This window comes from Xenopus laevis, chromosome 9_10L (genome assembly GCF_017654675.1).
Source record: "Xenopus laevis strain J_2021 chromosome 9_10L, Xenopus_laevis_v10.1, whole genome shotgun sequence".
In the NCBI taxonomy this organism is placed as follows: Eukaryota; Metazoa; Chordata; class Amphibia; order Anura; family Pipidae; genus Xenopus; species Xenopus laevis.
Genome location: NC_054387.1, coordinates 53571684 through 53590151, shown reverse-complemented (window position 1 = coordinate 53590151; position 18468 = coordinate 53571684). Strand labels below are relative to the sequence as shown.

General features: G+C 43.6%; 1 protein-coding gene across 2 annotated transcripts; it reads left to right on the top strand.

The window, feature by feature from the left end:
- Window positions 1-1518: 1518 nt before the first annotated feature.
- amz2.L (archaemetzincin-2 L homeolog) lies at window positions 1519-16397 on the top strand. Of its 2 annotated transcripts, none has more exons than XM_041576521.1 (7): window positions 1519-4007; window positions 5125-5382; window positions 5456-5629; window positions 6784-6912; window positions 7414-7577; window positions 15430-15606; window positions 16130-16397. In XM_041576521.1, the coding sequence occupies exons 1-7, from the start codon at window positions 3926-3928 to the stop codon at window positions 16277-16279; spliced, it is 1134 nt and encodes a 377-aa protein (XP_041432455.1). In that variant the 5' UTR covers window positions 1519-3925; the 3' UTR covers window positions 16280-16397. The 2 variants fall into 2 exon arrangements, with proteins under 2 accessions (XP_041432455.1, XP_041432456.1); XM_041576522.1 differs by having other exon boundaries at window positions 1521-4007; window positions 5091-5382.
- Window positions 16398-18468: the final 2071 nt, after the last annotated feature.

Here is an 18468-nt window from a genome sequence, read left to right as displayed (position 1 = left end):
GTACTTTAAAACTATCTTACGGTAAAACTTAGCATTACTGTCATAAGCAGATATAAATGGTATCCTCTGTGTCTTATTAGAAATCATTGTTTTTTTGGTCAATAATTGCTGTCTGGGCATACATTTTACCTCCTGTCTTATAGACTCTAAATTATTTTCATCATAACCTTTTTCTAGGAATTTGCATAGCATTTTATTGGATTCTGTTTCATATAACTCATCATTTGATGTAATTCTCACTGGGGTATACTACGTAATGATCTTAAATACGGTCACTTATTTCAACAACCTCCTTTTTTCCTACAAACGTGGGAAAAATATTGGTGATCTTATCAAATCTAAGAAATATGGCCATCCGAGGGTTAATACACTTGTTAAATCTACTTCGAATGGGACTTCCCCATGCAGGAATTGTGGCCATTGCAATAGCATTATACAAGGGAATTTTGTTACACATCTACTACAGGGTTCCAGGCATCCCATTAGTGGCTGCTTTTCATGCGAGAGTAGTGATGTGGTATATTGTATTAAATGCCCGTGTGGGCTTGCATATATCGGCCAAACCTCGAGACCAATAAAAATTAGGCTCAATGAGCACAAATGTACTATACGGAACTATAAACCGCAGGCCCCACAGATACCCGAGTTAAAAACAGTGGTTAAGGACACAATAAAAGTTAAAAAGGAAACATTGTTGGCCAAGCATTTTTTCTCACATGGCCATCGTGTGGCACAATTAAGATGGCAGATTCTCGAAAAGGTTATAGTTCAACAAGGTCAGGACAAAAAACGCTTGTTACTCCAGAGAGAATGCTTCTGGATTTGGTTACTCCAGTCCAGAAGTCCGAAAGGTTTAAATGAGGAATACAATTTATCTTGTTATATATGAGTACTCCTGATATCCTTTTGTATTTTAGGAAGTCGATTAGTACTAAACTGTCCCTTTCCTGTCTTTTTTCAGATAAGAGAATCACTTGTAAACTCCAGGGACAGGTAAACCATTTTCCTGTAATAGGGTCAGTTTGTCATTATGTTACATCATTGCTTTGTTGCAATTTTAAATAGTAGGCTATAAATGGCTTTTTTGTATCTGTTTTATCTTTTTATCTTGTTTTTTAGATAAACATTGTATTTGTACACATGAAGTGAATAATCACATTGGGACAATTTTTTCCACAATTGCCAGCCCTGTTGATCATCTTTGGACAGCACTTTTTATCTTTTTATGACGTTTTTTATATTTTTTGATTGGACTACACTCAGGGCAAGCTAAGGGGAGGAGGTGGTTAATTAAGTATGCTAATTATTACAATTGGATATCTGTTATAATGTCTGCACTTGCACTTTTGTGGTATGCTTGATAAAGGGGCTTGCCCCGAAACGTTGCACGTTCGCACAAAATAAACAGCAAGGGGTAACCCTGCACTTTAATTGCCTTGAGTGCCAGTGTATTTCTACACAATTGTCCTATTTGGGGGTTGCCGTACCCTCTCACATTGTGCACCAGGCTATCTGAGGAAAAGAGGGAGTGTGCTCAGCTTTACCTTGTTCCAGTTCAGCAGGAACTGTGTATCCCCACATCTCTCCCACCTGCACAGAAAGTACCTACCCCAGATACCCAGGAACCCACTGTACCTACTGCACTGGGAGGAACTGTGTATCTCCACCCCTCTCCCACCTGCACAGAAAGTACCTACCCCTGATACCCAGGAACTCACTGTACCTACTGCACTGGGAGGAACTGTGTATCCCCACCCCTCTCCTACCTGCACAGTAAGTACCTACCCCTGATACCCAGGAACCCACTGTACCTACTACACTGGGAAGAACTGTATATCCCCACCCCTCTCCTACCTGCACAGTAAGTACCTACCCCTGATACCCAGGAACCCACTGTACCTACTGCACTGGGAGGAACTGTGTATCTCCACCCCTCTCCCACCTGCACAGAAAGTACCTACCCCTGATACCCAGGGAACCCACTGTACCTACTGCACTGGGAGGAACTGTGTATCCCCACCCCTCTCCCACCTGCACAGAAAGTACCTACCCCAGATACCCAGGAACCCACTGTACCTACTGCACTGGGAGGAACTGTGTATCTCCACCCCTCTCCCACCTGCACAGTAAGTACCTACCCCTGATACCCAGGAACCCACTGTACCTACTACACTGGGAAGAACTGTATATCCCCACCCCTCTCCTACCTGCACAGTAAGTACCTACCCCTGATACCCAGGAACCCACTGTACCTACTGCACTGGGAGGAACTGTGTATCTCCACCCCTCTCCCACCTGCACAGAAAGTACCTACCCCTGATACCCAGGGAACCCACTGTACCTACTGCACTGGGAGGAACTGTGTATCCCCACCCCTCTCCCACCTGCACAGAAAGTACCTACCCCAGATACCCAGGAACCCACTGTACCTACTGCACTGGGAGGAACTGTGTATCTCCACCCCTCTCCCACCTGCACAGTAAGTACCTACCCCTGATACCCAGGAACCCACTGTACCTACTACACTGGGAAGAACTGTATATCCCCACCCCTCTCCTACCTGCACAGTAAGTACCTACCCCTGATACCCAGGAACCCACTGTACCTACTGCACTGGGAGGAAGTGACTGTGTATCCACACTTTAGACAAGGCTACATGAAAACACAAATTCCCGTACCTATTTATGATTGATGTTACCGTAGAGTGTTGTTGAATACAGTTTATTTTATCTTTTTGGGGGGGAGGGGGAGCATTAATCTTGTAACAAGTCGAAATCACTAGATAAATAATGAGAACCATATATTTCTTTAAATGAATGTCTCTTTAGGGTATATTCTCAGAATCTTTGGAGATGATAGGGAAACCATTACCCTAAGGGTGAGGTCACGTGTGGCGTTTTTTTTAGAAACATACATCTGAGCGTAAATATGCACAAAATGAAGCCCTATTGAAAATAATAGAATGCACACATCTACGGGCCGCTTGTGAGTCAACATCCGCCATGCAAAGCCAGTAGTTGAGTTTTTTTAGCAGAAATGTGAATTCTCCAAGGCAACGCCATATTATTGAAATCTATGGGATCTGCAGGTTTGGAAACACACCTCTGAAATACGCCATGTATTTTGAATATGGTGGCCAAACTCTCGCGAGATGGATTACGTATTTACGGCGTTGCATGCTGGTGACATCATTACGTTGCGTATTGACGATCAGTACGGTTACATTTTGCATGTAAATTGCTTTTCTGCTCTGCTTTTTTTTCACAAACGTTTACTAAAACTCTGAGTGGAATTGTGGTGAAGGAGAAAAAACAAATGCATGTTGGGAAAAGAAAACTACAGGTTGAAAAACGCACATTATTTGGTGGTTTCATTGGCGTATTTACGTTTCACCACCCATTTTTAAAAAAAGCCATGTGTGACCTTGCCCTAAAAGGCTCGGCCTAGGGGCCTGCTCCATCCCTATGCTGCTGTTCTGGACTAATCCATGCTGGGAAGAAGGGGAAGGAGAGAAAATGCAAGGATTCTCTATATTTAGCACCATATTCTCTTCCTTATTTGCAGTTCTGTGGCCCACCTTATAACCAGTTTGGTGCTCTGTATTGCACAATAGGCAGCCTCACTGCTGGCTGGAAATGGCATTGTTCATGGGCTCAGCCCAACACTAGGGGGCTCACTGATACCTTCAAAGTCAACGCCACCCCTTGGTTAAGAGACAAACCGCCCCTTCCTGCTGTCTTAGGGATCGTCTCCAAATCTCCTGCCTTCAACTCACAGGGAGCTGATGTGCACAAACCCACCCCTAAGATGTAGAACAAGGAGGCAGCGCTGACGTTTTCTACACAGACTGGGAGTTTTCAGCTGCTCCCTATGTGACTGGGCTTAGAGCTGCTCTCATTGGCTGCTTGATTCCCTGCAGCTATGTATGGGCCTCTGGATGATTGACATGTGGCCACCTTCTGTGTTCCAGGAAGCTGTTTGTTATAGGAACCCAGCACTGACAGCAGGTAAAACGCCATCCTGGTGGGGGGGCTGACAGTCTGGGGTTGGCGGAGCCTCAGCATGTGAGCATAGTTACAACACTAATATATGAAGGAAACAATAGGTTAGCTCCCGCCAAAATGTATAAAGATACATATATAAAAATGTCGATTTGACTCAAAGCTGTAGGATATAAAAACACGTTTGCTGCTCCCCTATTGGGTCACCACTATCCCGATATGTATACCATAGAATCTTGGAAATTGACGAGAGCACTCAAAGAGCATATCAAATGCTGTGATTAGTCGGCAATAAAAGAATAATCACAGCATTTAATATACCGGCACTAAGTTTGCCCAGGAGCAGTAACCCATAGCAACCAATAAGATGTTTGCTTTTAAACATGTGACCAGGAAATTCTACCTGCTGGTTGCTGTAGGTTACTGCCCCAGGGCAAACTTAGTGCCTTTAATTACATAACACCCTTTATTTATTAAATATTTGCCCATATACAGTACCAGCAACTGTCTTTTGGCATGTGACAATAGGTTTTTCATTGCTCACGTACCTAAAACAGCCGTAGCCACCTGAAAATGCTATGTGGCGTTCATCCATGCCATATCTTGCAACTGTCCCGTTCTCTGCGGGACAGTCCCAATTTTGACCACTCAGCCCGCAGTCCCGTGTTTCTTACTGAAATGTCCTGACTTTCCTGCACTGATGCTAGAAAAAGAGAGAAAGTTTCCGAAGCAAAGAGCAAGAGCGCAGAACAGTCAGCAGCTGCACTTCGCTTTCATTAGCAAAACTGTTATAACACATAAAACATGGCACTAAAACTCCCAGAAATGTGTTCAAACTTTCATATTTGAACACATTTTGGAAACTGGACATGGTAATTAGGGGGTGTGGCAAAGAATTTGACGTGCTCTGCGGGGGCACAACTCTTTGTCCCTCTTCATTTTTCAAATGTTGGGAGGTATGAATATGCTCTTTTGAGTTCCAAGATTCTAAGATATAAATATACACAGAAGGAATGCTCTGGGCACCCTGTATACAATATATATATATATATATATACTCATACTGTACTATGAGATGTTGCCACACAGACATCTGCAATGCAGGTAATTCGACACTCTGCAGACACATTACGTGATGCCCTGATATCCGGAAGCCCAGTGCTGCAGGCCCAGTATGAGAAATATGGACCAGGAGAGAAGAGGCTGCTTAGCGAGGCCTTCCAACCGAACAGCACCATATTCCGGCCAGTTGTTGTCCATTCTCCATCAGACTGGATCCCGTCTCACCCAGAACTAGCGGAAACCTTCCAGGAATTCTATGAAAAGAGCTACAGGTGCATCCCCAGGGCCCAGAAAAAGACCATCTATGTTCAGACAATAGGTAAGAGCAACATTGCAAGCGCCAATTCCCCAAATCTGCTCTGTCCAGTCCTGAACCCATCTCTGTGTTGTAGGTCCCTTTGGAGAGTCCAGCTCTGGCACCCAGGCTTATATCCACTGGCTGAAGGAATACTGCCAGGCCTTCTTCTTTGGGCTCCCAGTTCAGATCCAGGGTCCTGTCCTGATATCGGCCACTGGCTGCGCATTTCGCGTTAATGAACATTCTCAGAATCTCCAAATCCATGCAGGTGAGATAAAAACCCTTCCTGGTGCCCAGTAACCCAAGAGCTGTGAAGGCAGACTCATGCCAAAGGCTTTGCTTTCTCGTAATGTTCCACTAGAGGGCGCCCTCAGCATATCTATTAAATATGGTAACGCCAACTCATAAGTGTAATTACAAACAGGGCTGCTCTTGCCATCAAGTGAACCTACCCTCGGACATCGATCGATCAGTTCCCAAGAGTGGAAAAAAGCCGCCTCTGATAACGAGCAAGTTTCATTTATTTAAAACGGGATGTGTGTGTTTTCCCTTTCACTCATTAAATGTGACCAGTGAGAACTTTTGCTGCTCAGAACTTCTGTGCCCATTAATTTTCTGTTCTTCTCTCACGTAATTCCCACCAGCTTCTGCTGAACCACTGTACACTGATAATAACATGGGAATATATAAAAAATACTAAAGACAATTGCTGATTCCCCTGCATAATCGGCCACTTTCCCAATGTATTTATGACCCAGGAGTTCTGCAATCATTGCTCCAGGCAGCTGGTTATATGAAATATTTCCTCAAAAGAACATTAACGCTGGGGGTGCAGGAGCGACCTACTGTGAATTTGTTCTATGGGATCTCCCTGTACAGGTCCCTGCTGAATTGTGCTTAGTACAGGGAAATACCTATGTTACCATAGTTTCATGGTATCGTTCTGTACAGACTACATGCATGAGATCCGTTATCCAGAAAACACAGAATTATGCAAATACCTTTTCCCATAGTCTCCATTTTATCCAAATAATCCAATCCAATCTTTATTTCTGTAATAATAAATTACTTGATCCAGACTAACATATAATGAATCCTTATTAGAAGCAAAATCTGCCTAATGGGTTTATTTCATGTTTACGTGATTTTCTAGTAGGCTTAAGGTATGAAGATCCAAATTATGGAAAGATTATCCCGAAAACCCCAGGTCCTGAGCATTCTGCTTATCAGGTCTCATATAAGCAAACTTAGGGGTCTGTTCCTGCTAAAATGTGCTTGGTAATGGAATATACTGGATATTATTGTATTGGAATAATATAATAATTATTTGCTGGTACATGCTATAAGCACATGTAAATGCTGAACTGTGCTTAGTACATGGGGAATGTTTATGCTGGCATAGTTTGATCTTTCTCTTTTCAGGGGATGTCCTTCGGTACCTGAAGAGAGTGAAGCCGGCAGATGCCCTGTGCATTGTGGGTGCTACGATGATTGACCTGTACCCCAGGAACTCCTGGAATTTTGTATTTGGAACAGCGTCTTTGACAGAAGGTTTGTGCAGCTTCTTGTCAGATTTTGAGGTTGGTCGTGGGAATGTAGGCAGTTCTCTCTGTTATTCATACATTGGCCCTGTATCTGAGGGCTGAGGGTAAGAACTACAATATTGGCCAATACTGTACTATGAAAAGGGTTGATTTATTTATGCCTACAATTTCCTATTCCATGCCAGTGGCATAACTACCGGGGGTGTTGGAGTGCACCCGGCCCTGCATCCCTTTAAGTCTTACTACAGGAGGTAGGGCAGGGGGAGGGAGCCTGGCACCCGGCCCACTGGTGACTAGCAGCAGATAGATATTGCCAGTAATCAATTGGCTGAGGGCAGCTTCCTTTTGTATGTCAATTATATTACCAAACATTAAAACTCTTTGACAGAAAATGTTATGCCACCCATGACCCCTGCTATACTAAATTAAATATCATCTAGAATGCCTAGTAGAGAGGGATGCTCTGGTTGCCATGTGATTTTTTTTACTCTTGATTTGCCTTCTGTAGGGCTGGGGATCTTCAGCTTTGCAAGATATGATGATAACTTCTACAGCCCTGACTACAGGGGGCGCCTGAAGATTAGTCAGTTGTTGGCTCCATTGGATTATTCAGTGTTTGACTGTTATTATACGCCACCAATAACCAGCACCCTGCTCCTCAGGTCCTGCAAGGTAGGTCTTTCCTATTTGGTGTCCAAAATACTTCTGTATGGGCTGGTTACTAGGGCTGCAGGCTGTATGGAAAACAACATGGTACCTCCTACCCCTATCTATAAATACAAATATGCAGAGAAGGAGCGTCCTGGGATGCAATAAGCTATATCCTCATACTGTGAGAAGCTATTAAGAGTATGTTGCTGGAGTAGTGATTTTTCTAGGTTCGTAAGGGTCTGGGGGTGTTCGTTTGCCACTGGAATTGCAGGATTAATCTTTGCTCAGCTTTTCTTTTCAAATGTTTGCCTCTTAAATGAGAAATTTTCTCGACCCCATGCTGGGGCGCTGGAGTTAAGGAACATGAAGCAAGTCTGGGTTCTGGAACGCATGTGGTGAAATTCAGGGTTCTGGTAAGAAAAAAAAATTTTGCAAAGAAAAAAAATTTCAAGGCAGGCAAAAGACTCTGTAATAGCCCTGCCTGTCTCTGAGGCCGGTTCTGCCATAACTGCCAGTGATTCTGGTCAGGGATGCCGGGGAAGGAACCAGCAGCTCTGCAATTTGCTTGCCCAGTGTTTCAGCCATCATGAAGGAGGAAGCATGTGTGAGCACTGGGGAGGCTGAGAAGGTTTCTGCAATGGAGGACAGTCCAGTAGTAATTCAGCAACAGACCAACAGAAGGAGCCCATAAGCCAGTCTCAGTGCAGCAAAGTGATTATAGTGCAAAAGCAACATGGCTGCTGGACAGGCTGGAGAATAGCTGGAAACTGACTGTATTGCTAAGGAAGCCCTGAGGGTATATAAAGGTGCTCTGGTGGCAGACAAGGTGACACTTGTTAGTTCTCTGGGGTTCCAAAGTGCTAGAGACGTTGCTAAGCAGAATGTGGGTTCAGCCCTCCTAAAGCAGAAAGAGGGGGAGAGCTTGACTGTCTCTGATAAAATCATTAACGCTATGGAAAGTCTGCAGAAGAGGAACCGAATGCTGCCATAGCTAGAGAAATAAAAAAAAACACCACCCTTGCTAATGGGGAATTCAGGAGGTTCATAAGGAGAATGTGGAACATGAGATTGCTGGGACTATGGACATTATCAAGCCCTGGGAAATGTTTAGGGTTGCCACCTTTTCTGGAAATATATTTATCTGTTTTCCTATTGATAACATTGGGATCAGCCATCATTATTACCGGCTAGGTCGGTAAAATACCGGGCAGGTGGCAACCCTAGAAGTGTTCTACCAGAATAAAGCCTGGTGGTGGCTCCTGAGGTCAGTGAGCCACATAAGCGACAAGGACCCCGGACTTGAACAGAATGTTGCCAGTACTGACACTGCTGAGAGTATGAGTGCAGAACGTGTGGTGAGGGATAGATGTGGAGGGGCACGAGTTGAGGGGTTCAGTGGTACAAATGAGAATAGGGGGAGGGGCCACAGTGTGAATGTGGAGTGGGTGAGCACATGGTGAAAGGGAAATACAGTTATACAGCCCAATATTGGGGAACAGCAGCCTGGTAAGAGTGTCTGGTCGAGAAAAGGCCTCTTCTCTAATTGGAGGAAAAAATTGGCTCTTTTGAAGGGTACGTTTTTAAAATGTGAAATGATGCGATTGAGAATCAGGTTAGATGAGAGAGATTTATTTGCCCCGATTTTAATGTCCAAATCTAGGTAAACAGTGGGAGCACTCACCGATCACTGGCTTAGCTCGTGCTGCACATCCGACCGTGGTCCCACCGGTAACAATACAAAGTCCAATTCATGTAAGGATGGAGCACCAAGATGGCCGTAAGTCGATTAAAAGCTTTGATTTTTATTTCATCATATTAAAACAATCCACAGACAGCATGCCCTTGTGATCCCTTGGGCTATATGCTCAACGCGTTTCGTGACAGCCCGTCACTTCCTCAGGAGCTAACCCCTCTACACACCCACATCAATTTATAGGGTAAATGTGAACTCCACAACACACCTGGGTGAAAAATCAACCAACCCAGGTAAGTGTTGTATATTAATAACACCCTCCCACAAATACAAAATCCAACCCGTAACCCAAAGATATCCATACAAAAGCAATACCTCAAACCTATGCACAATTAAAAATCATAACTAACACAGAAAAAAGACAAAAACTCATTTAACACATAGTTAACAAAGCTAGCAGAGTTAACATTACTACATCGTTCATATTATATCATCCCTCAAAAGACTGCCACAATAATTGTAACAATAATGATACATTAACTCCCTAGAGATAAAATGTAACCAAATGCGAAGGTACTTATATAAATAGCCCACAGGGATAATCTTGATGAAATTCATTAATTAGAATAAGAATAATTTGATCAGAATAATTTAATAAAACATATGTATATATATAATTTAATTCAATAAAAACAAGATAATTCCCATTCCCTGTTCATTCCCCCAAGGGTCTCCGAAGTCTTCAGCTGGTATATCCAATATGCTTCCTTGCACAATAATTTCCTATCCAAATCCCCTCCTCTTACTCCAAGTTTAATATTGTCTATAACTTGAAAGGATACCCCAATCTTGCCATCATGTTTCTCCAAAATATGTTTTGCTACTGCTGATCTATAGTCCCCTCTACTGGTCGCTGATAGATGCTCTAAAAATCGTGTACCCACTTTTCTTACAGTTTTGCCCACGTACTGGGCACCACACTTACAGTTTATCAAATAAATCACACCCATTGATAGGCAATTGAAATATCTCTCAATAGTGTATCTCCTACCCGTATATGTAGCTGAAAATTCCTTTGATACTTTTATATATGAACATGCCTTACACCTGGTCCTGCCACAACCATAGTTGCCCTTGTACCTCAACCAGACACTGTTGTCAACCGTCTCCTTGGAGCTATATAGGCTCCTCGAGACCCAGGATGCTATATTCCTACTTTTCTTAAATACAAATGATGGGCGGGCCTCCAAAACTTTTGCCAACACCTGATCTTGCATGAGAATCCCCCAATGCTTCTTGATACTCCTTGTTACCACTCCTGTCCCTTTGCCAAAAGTGGTGCAATATCTCAGGGGTCTATTCTGTAGTCCCCTATCTTTCATTCTACGATTACTCCCTTGTAGCAGTGTTTTTCTGTCCATCGACACCGCCTTCTCATATGCTGACCTAATCCCTTCATTATCATAGCCTCTCTCAAGGAACCGATCCCAAAGTTGCATAGATTGACTATTGAAGGTTTCCCATGTAGAGCATACCCTTCTAAGACGTATAAATTGTCCCACCGGTATACCCCTTAGGCAATTGGAGGGGTGGGCACTGCTTGAATGTAGCAAAGTATTTCGTGTGATAGGCTTTCTATAGAGATCCGTGGCAATCTTACCCTCCTTTACCGAAAACATCACGTCAAGAAAAGGAATCTGAGTTTCATGTGTATCCATAGTAAATGTTAATCCCTGTACTTTCTCATTACAGTATCCAACAAATTTATTTAAGGATTCTATATCCCCCTCCCATATGCCAATGCAGTCATCTATGTAGCGAAAAAACCGGACTAGTTGTCCTTTAAAGGGGTTCTCAGGCACAAAAATATGGAGTAGTTCGAACCACCCCATAAAAAGATTGGCATAGGTGGGGGCGAATGACGCCCCCATCGCCGCCCCACATTTCTGTAAATAAAATTGTCCATCAAAAAGAAAATAATTTGTCCTAAGAAGAAAATTAATTGAATCTAACAAAAATTCTGACTGTTCTCTTGGAAAAACCCGTTCTCTCTGTAGCCAAAAACTTACAGCCTCAATCCCCAATTGATGGTTAATAGAAGAATAGAGGGCCACAACGTCCATGGAAAACCATCTAAACCCCGGACGCCACACCGTACCTTGTATCTTATCGATACACATTGTGGTATCCCTTAGATAAGTTGGAAGTTGTTCCACCAAGGGCCGTAATAATCCATCAACATAGGTTGACAGATTTGATCCTAAGGATCCAATTCCCGCCACAATGGGACGGCCCTTGACCTCCGTCAGGGACTTATGTACCTTAGGTAGTACATGAAAGACGGGAATGATAGGGGACTTACACCCAAGGCTTTCCCATTCTCTTTTAGACAGTATCCCATTATCATACCCTTCCAATAAAATCGAATCCAATTGTTTCATAAACATTTTAGTGGGGTCCGATTGTATACGTAGATATGTATCAGTGTCATTAAGCTGACGTAAAATCTCATTCTCATAGACTTCTACATCCAAGATCACCACAGATCCCCCCTTATCTGCCTGCTTGATGACAATATTTTTATCTTTACTCAATGCCCGTAGTGCTTTAAATTCACCTGTTGTCAAATTCTTACATCTTGTGCCCCTGACAGTATCTGCCATCTTTTCAATATCCAATTGGACCAATTTCTGAAACATAGATATTTGGGGGCTCTTAGAGTTAACTGGATAGAAATCTGACTTTCTCGTCATCCCTGAATGTCTCACTGCCAAATCTGTATCATCAATATTCTCATTCAGTAAATCATTTAAGACATTTAATGTGCACAAATCGCCAAAATCATGAATATCCCCCCCCTGTCCCATTCCACGATCCCCATCCTGTAAAGAAATCATCGAATCAGTTGGAACTGAAGGTGTCGACATATCTGTCCCTGACAAAATCACATCATCATTGTCCTCCCTGATGGTATCCTCTTGGGCAAAATGTCTTTTCAGGGTAAGGTTCCGGACGAACCTATTCAAGTCCAATATCAACGAAAAATCATCGCAATTTAAATCGGGGATAAAATTAAGCCCCTTAGAAAGCACCGACAGTTCATCCAAAGTCAAAGTCTTAGATGACAAATTAATTATGTTATCAAAAACAGGCTTACCCCTCTCATCCAATAGAGCCGATGTTACCTGCCCGTCGGTCCCAACCGAGATCCCGTCAGGCAGTCCGCTCACCGTTGTTTGTTGCGGGCTCCTTTCCCCGAGTACCATTGTTGGGGATATGGATCTGTACCTCCGTCCGCCCCTCCTCCTCCTCCTCTGCCCCTTCCGAAGCTGCGAGTCTTCATGGGATCCATCCTCGGAGTCGACTGATAACTTGGGTTGTATATCTGCGGCCTCGCCGTTCGGTCGTTGTCCATAGCCTCCGGGTCCGACCTTAAAAAAAGAGAAGAGGGAGAAAGGGAAGGTGTACGGACACCCCGCATCTCACTTTCTTGTCCCACGAACTGCACCACTCGATCTCTCTTCAGTATTGAGCGAGGTCCCGAGCCAGAGAGCACAGAATTCTGCCCCCCTCCCCCATACGGGGAGCGCATGGGAACACTGTTGGATCTCCAAACGTACACCTGTCCACTATCATAATCACGTTTATCTCGTTGAAATTTATCCCTCTTATTAGTCTTTATCATATATTCAAATTGCTGCATCTGTCTATTCAATGTATCCAATAAATTTTTATCAAAGCCAGTACATTTCTTTGATTGCAATAATACTTGGCTCTCAGATACTTCTTTCTGCACCTTCACCAGCTGTTGTTTATTGAATGAAATGATGAGATCCATTAATTTAATAGAGCAGTCTGTAAGTGCAGAGTTCCAGGCCGTAATAAATTCCACCGGCACCTCTGAAAAGGTAGGATATTTTTTAATCCTTAGACCGCGGGGTATCCGTTCACATTTAATATAATTCTCAAGTGAGCTAATATCCCACCATAGGCGTATCTCTCGTTTCATTTCCCGTTCCAAGGTACGGAACACATGCATAGGATCGGGTAACATTCCCTCGTCCATTAACCCCTCATTGGTTGCAGTCTCCGAAAATACAATCTCGGCTTGGCGTAGCCTGTGTTGATCCGCCATATTAGCGATAAAGCAGTAATCAAGGGCATGCACTATCTATAGTAAAGAAACCGTCAGTTGTAAATAAATAATGTGCCGGGTGGTTTGAGGTATTGCTTTTGTATGGATATCTTTGGGTTACGGGTTGGATTTTGTATTTGTGGGAGGGTGTTATTAATATACAACACTTACCTGGGTTGGTTGATTTTTCACCCAGGTGTGTTGTGGAGTTCACATTTACCCTATAAATTGATGTGGGTGTGTAGAGGGGTTAGCTCCTGAGGAAGTGACGGGCTGTCACGAAACGCGTTGAGCATATAGCCCAAGGGATCACAAGGGCATGCTGTCTGTGGATTGTTTTAATATGATGAAATAAAAATCAAAGCTTTTAATCGACTTACGGCCATCTTGGTGCTCCACCCCGATTTTAACAAACAGTCCATGGGCTTTACCCCAGATGATATATTCAACTTCATACCTGTCTGTGATGTGCATGAGGAGAAGAAGGGGGTGCAGGGATGGGAGGGGTTTCCTTATCAAGGCGAGAAACCAAAGTGTTTTACGATTATCTTGAATCTATCCGCCCAGAGGATATTATGGTCTGGCTGTGGAGTGCAAGGTGTTGTCCCCACTAGCTCGTATTTACAAAGAAGAGTTTTATGACATAGAGCTTCCAGGATTTCAGTACAGTGTGATGCTCTGCAGTACTATATGTGCCCAGACAACCCTTATACACAGTTTATTCTAAAAACAAAAGCTGTATTGGGGATACCAATGTCTTCCTGCTGTACATATGGACCTCCAGTTACAGGGACGTTCTGGTGACGTAAAGGTAACATGACTGTAACATCTGTTTGTATAAACCAGTCTGCTGCACGATTGAAAACTTTCTTAGGAACATTGAGTCCTGATGATCTGTCTGCAAATATTGATTTTAGAATGCAGAGCAGGGAGTGTGTAAATGGGTCACAGCAGGAGAACACAGCACTGATGTTAAATTTAATTAAACCAGCCCCAAGCAGTACACAGAGCCAAGCAGCTGCCGATTAGTTGGGGTTATACACATTAAATTATTTGGTTTTGCCAACTAGCTTTGTGGGGGGTTGCCAGGTTCTGAGGGCTGTCATCAAGGGGTGCAGTTGTCAGGAGCCCCATGGCAGTGGATGTCCCAGGAAATGTAAAATTGTAAAGGGGTGGAGCTTATGGGGAGTTGGTGGGATATGGGTGGATCATGAGCAGAAATTCAGCCTAATGTGGCTCAACTGGGGTGGATCAGGGGTGTGCTTTTACTTTTTGGTTGGGCTTTCCATTTAGGGCCCTGGGCCCAGGTAACCAATGGCTTAATAAGTGGGGAGAGGGCCTTGTATGGGGCCCTGTGATTCCCGATGACAGCCCTCCCTGCATGTTCTGTTCTCAACACTCAAAGACATGCTATTATCAGCTAGCATCAAGTCTAGTAACCCATAACAACCAGTCAGTAGCATTTATTAGTCAGTGTTTGAAAAAAAACATCTGATTATTTTATGTACAAACTTTGTTACAGTACACCCAGAACCTTATCTTTGTGCCTACAAAAGTGTATAAGAGAAGCCCATTAGCAAACTCCACAACAAGGCCTCACTTTTTGGCATTCTCCTGACATAGACTTATATATACGTTATATTCAGAGATTCAGAGTCTAAGGAGACAATCTGTCCCTCTGGACTGTAACTTATAAAGGGAATGTATGAGAATGCTTAGATTGTCTGGCATGGAGGGAAACTGCTGCAAATGCTCCAATCTAGTGCCATCTTGCAGAATGTCTTACTATATATTAATCAATTATTGATTGGGATCACCCTGTCCTTTCAATTTTAAAGGTATAGCACTGCTAGTTTTATTTACAATTATGTGTGTGCCAACCATACTGTACACACAAGCATCTCTGGACAGCAGGGTTTTACATGTAACAAGCCAGTCAGATAAAAGATCATTCATCATGTCTATTAAAAGCACGTTTGCGTTCCAGAGCATATATGTAAAATCTCAGGCTGACCCTGCCGTATTTCCCCCTCTCTCTCTTTTAGACTCTGACTCACGAGATTGGGCACATGTTCAGCCTGCTTCACTGCCAGTGGCTCGGGTGTGTGATGCAAGGATCCAATCATCTGGAGGAGGCGGACAGGAGACCCCTGCACCTCTGTGCTATATGTCTCCGCAAGCTGCAGAACGCCCTTGGATTTAGTATAGCTGAACGATACAAGGTGAATGCACTGCTGTGCCAGACATACCATACAGTATATGTGCCCACAGAAAAAATTTTGATTCTGGTCCAGTAGCTTTTCCCCAGAAATCCAGAGTAGGCGCCAGCTAAGTTGTGTCTACAGCAACCTGTGCACCAATATGGAATGCAATTTAGAGTGTGTTTTGGTAAATTGTGCTCAAGTTGCAGCACATTTTCCCCTGATGCATTTTATGTCAGTTGCAACTATTAATGCAACTAGGGTTGCCACCTGACCGGTATTAATGATGGTTGATCCCAATGTTATTAATATGGAAAAAAGATAAATATATAGGAAGGCCGGTATTTTTTTCCAGAAAAGGTGGCAACCCTAAATGCAACCCACTGAGGGGAGCCTGCAATTTACAGGGCGACTGAAGGGGAATTTGGGGCTTGGCTGAAGTTGCAAAGGATCACGTATGGGTGCAAGTACCTATTTGTCAATGTACACTTATTTATGCTTCTATATCAGTGCTTGTAAACAAGCCTTAAAGTATTTCTTACAGGCCTTGCTGCAGTGGATTGAAGCGGGCGAAGATGATGCGGAACGTGGGGGCGCCTGCAGCCAAACCCAATTACATTTCCCCAAACCTGTGGAGGCATTTCAGGATCACAGGAAGTGGATACGGAAGTGCCTGAGTATTCTGGGTGAATGAATGATCTGGAAATACCCATATCCAATCAGGGAGAAAAGCTTTCTGTGTGTTTATTCTGCTTGAGACTCCTGAACCAATTGATACTTGCAACACTCATGCACGTAATTGCACCAGCGGAGAAACCACCCACAGGGCACCCAGGACACCTGTTTCCCTAGTTCTCAAAAACCAACAAGCAGATGCTGTGCCTGAATATTCAGTTCTGCCTGCCTGACCTCTTGCGGCTGTAGTCCAACGAGAGAGAATAAGCAGCTGAACAAAAAGAAAAATAGAGAAACACTCAGCAGTTTGTTTTTCCCTCTCGGCTGGGATTCACCAATAACAGGTGTGTTTTGAAAGTGAGAGGTGGGCAAAAACAGAAGGTAGAAATGTATCAGTGCAAGTAATCTGGTGCTGTTACAGACCCACAAATGTGTTGCTGTTTCATACCAGGCTTAGCCCAATGACGCTGTCTGGCAAGTGTTGGTGGGAGTTGTAGCCCAACACAATCAGAGGGATCACAGCTGGACACACCATGTTTCATACACTCTCAGCACAGAAAGAGATCAGGAAAATTACCCAGAATGGCCTGTTTAGGCATCTCCAGGAGGCCAAAATGCTTTAATTATGGTTGCTAGGGACTAACCCACTGGATTCAGACTTTAATGCAAGGTAGAATGTTAATCTCTTAAAAACATCTCAGGGGTGAATTTATTTTTTCGTTGGCCAGGTTATTCTTTTTTTGCTGGCACAATGTTTTACTCCTGCATTCTATAGGACGGCTGGGTTTTAACCCTTTCATTTCCCTGATCAGGTCTTGGATCTATGGAGCTCATTGGCCTGGGAACAAATGCCTGCCACAGATCACATACTCTAGTGCAGTGATCCCCAACCAGTAGCTCATGAACAACATGTTGCTCTCCAACCCCTTGGATGTTGCTCCTAGTGGCCTCAAAGCAGGTGCTTATTTTTGAATTCCAGGCTTGGAGGCAAGTTTTGGTTGTATAAAAACCAGTTGCACTGCCATACATAGCCTCAATGTAGGTTGACAATCCACATGGGGCTACTAAATGGCCAATCACAGTCCTTATTTGGTACCCTGGGAACATTTTTCATGCTAGTGTTGCTCCCCAACTCCTTTTACTTCTGAATGTTGCTCAGGGGTTCAAAAGGTTGGGGATCCCTGTCTAGTGGGTTAAATGAGGGACTGGTAACTGTAGTAATGATAACAGTAAAAATGTGAACTTGTAAAATTTCATATATTGTTTTGAGTATAGACTATGGTGAAAATACCACTCACCAAGGTGATCACAAAGTATCTTTATTGTGTGGAATTGTTACAAATTATATGCAAGATACAAATAGCCAGTCGAACATACCCTTGTCAGCCTAAAGTAAATAAAGTACAAGTATAAACTATACCATTGGATGTTTTCCCTTGTGTGCTCTCTTTCTTTGGGGGGGGGGGGGTGTGTGTGTGCGTGCGTGCGTGCGTGCGTGTGTGGTGTGTGTGTCCATCTCTCAGGGAGAGAGATCCATCTGTCCCTCCAGGGAAGAGAGATAGAGAGAGACCATGTGTTCTAGAGTATATTCCCCCTTCAATGGGTATGCACTCCCCCAAGTATCTATATAAGGCAAGAGCATATGTTCCAAGGCCCAGTCCTTCCCAAATTACTTACAAGTATGTGTGAGTGAGTAAGACGGGTGTACGTACATTATACTAGTGGCACTGTGACCAGAAAGTTGCTAAACTCCCAGGGGCAAGCTGATGGCATGGGGGGAGGCCAGAAGACTTTTAGATATGCCACTGAGTAAAGATTTTCACTTTTTTCACAAAATCACAGTTGTGCTGCTGTATTCATTAGCTCGCATTTGCGTTACACCAGCACCAAACAAGTCTTGATTCCTAAGTTTGTGATTCCCTTTCTTGAGGATAGGTGGGTCTCTGGGCAAGCCAAGACAGGCAATCTGTGGCAAATGGCAAAGGGATTATGCCATAGAAGGTCCCTATATAGTGGTCCTTTTGGGCTGTTTGGGCCTCTTTATGCATGAAATGCCTATTTTGAATCCCAGACCTGTCTCTGGGGTTACCCATATTCCCTTAGCCCATACTCTGAAGCTGTTTTCCACATTTTGCGTTTTCTGCAGATTATTACCATTGGCCGAACGAACTGGTTCTGCTGTAAAACACACCAGAAAGCAATGGGTAA

Bases quoted from the DNA above. Each gene is read 5' to 3' on its own strand.
- amz2.L (XM_041576521.1), top strand. From the start codon at position 3,926: ATGGGCCTCTGGATGATTGACATGTGGCCACCTTCTGTGTTCCAGGAA. The intron at 7,578-15,429 runs GTAGGTCTTTCC...TCTCTCTTTTAG, and splicing joins TGCTCCTCAGGTCCTGCAAG to ACTCTGACTCACGAGATTGG. The intron at 15,607-16,129 runs GTGAATGCACTG...TATTTCTTACAG, and splicing joins GTATAGCTGAACGATACAAG to GCCTTGCTGCAGTGGATTGA.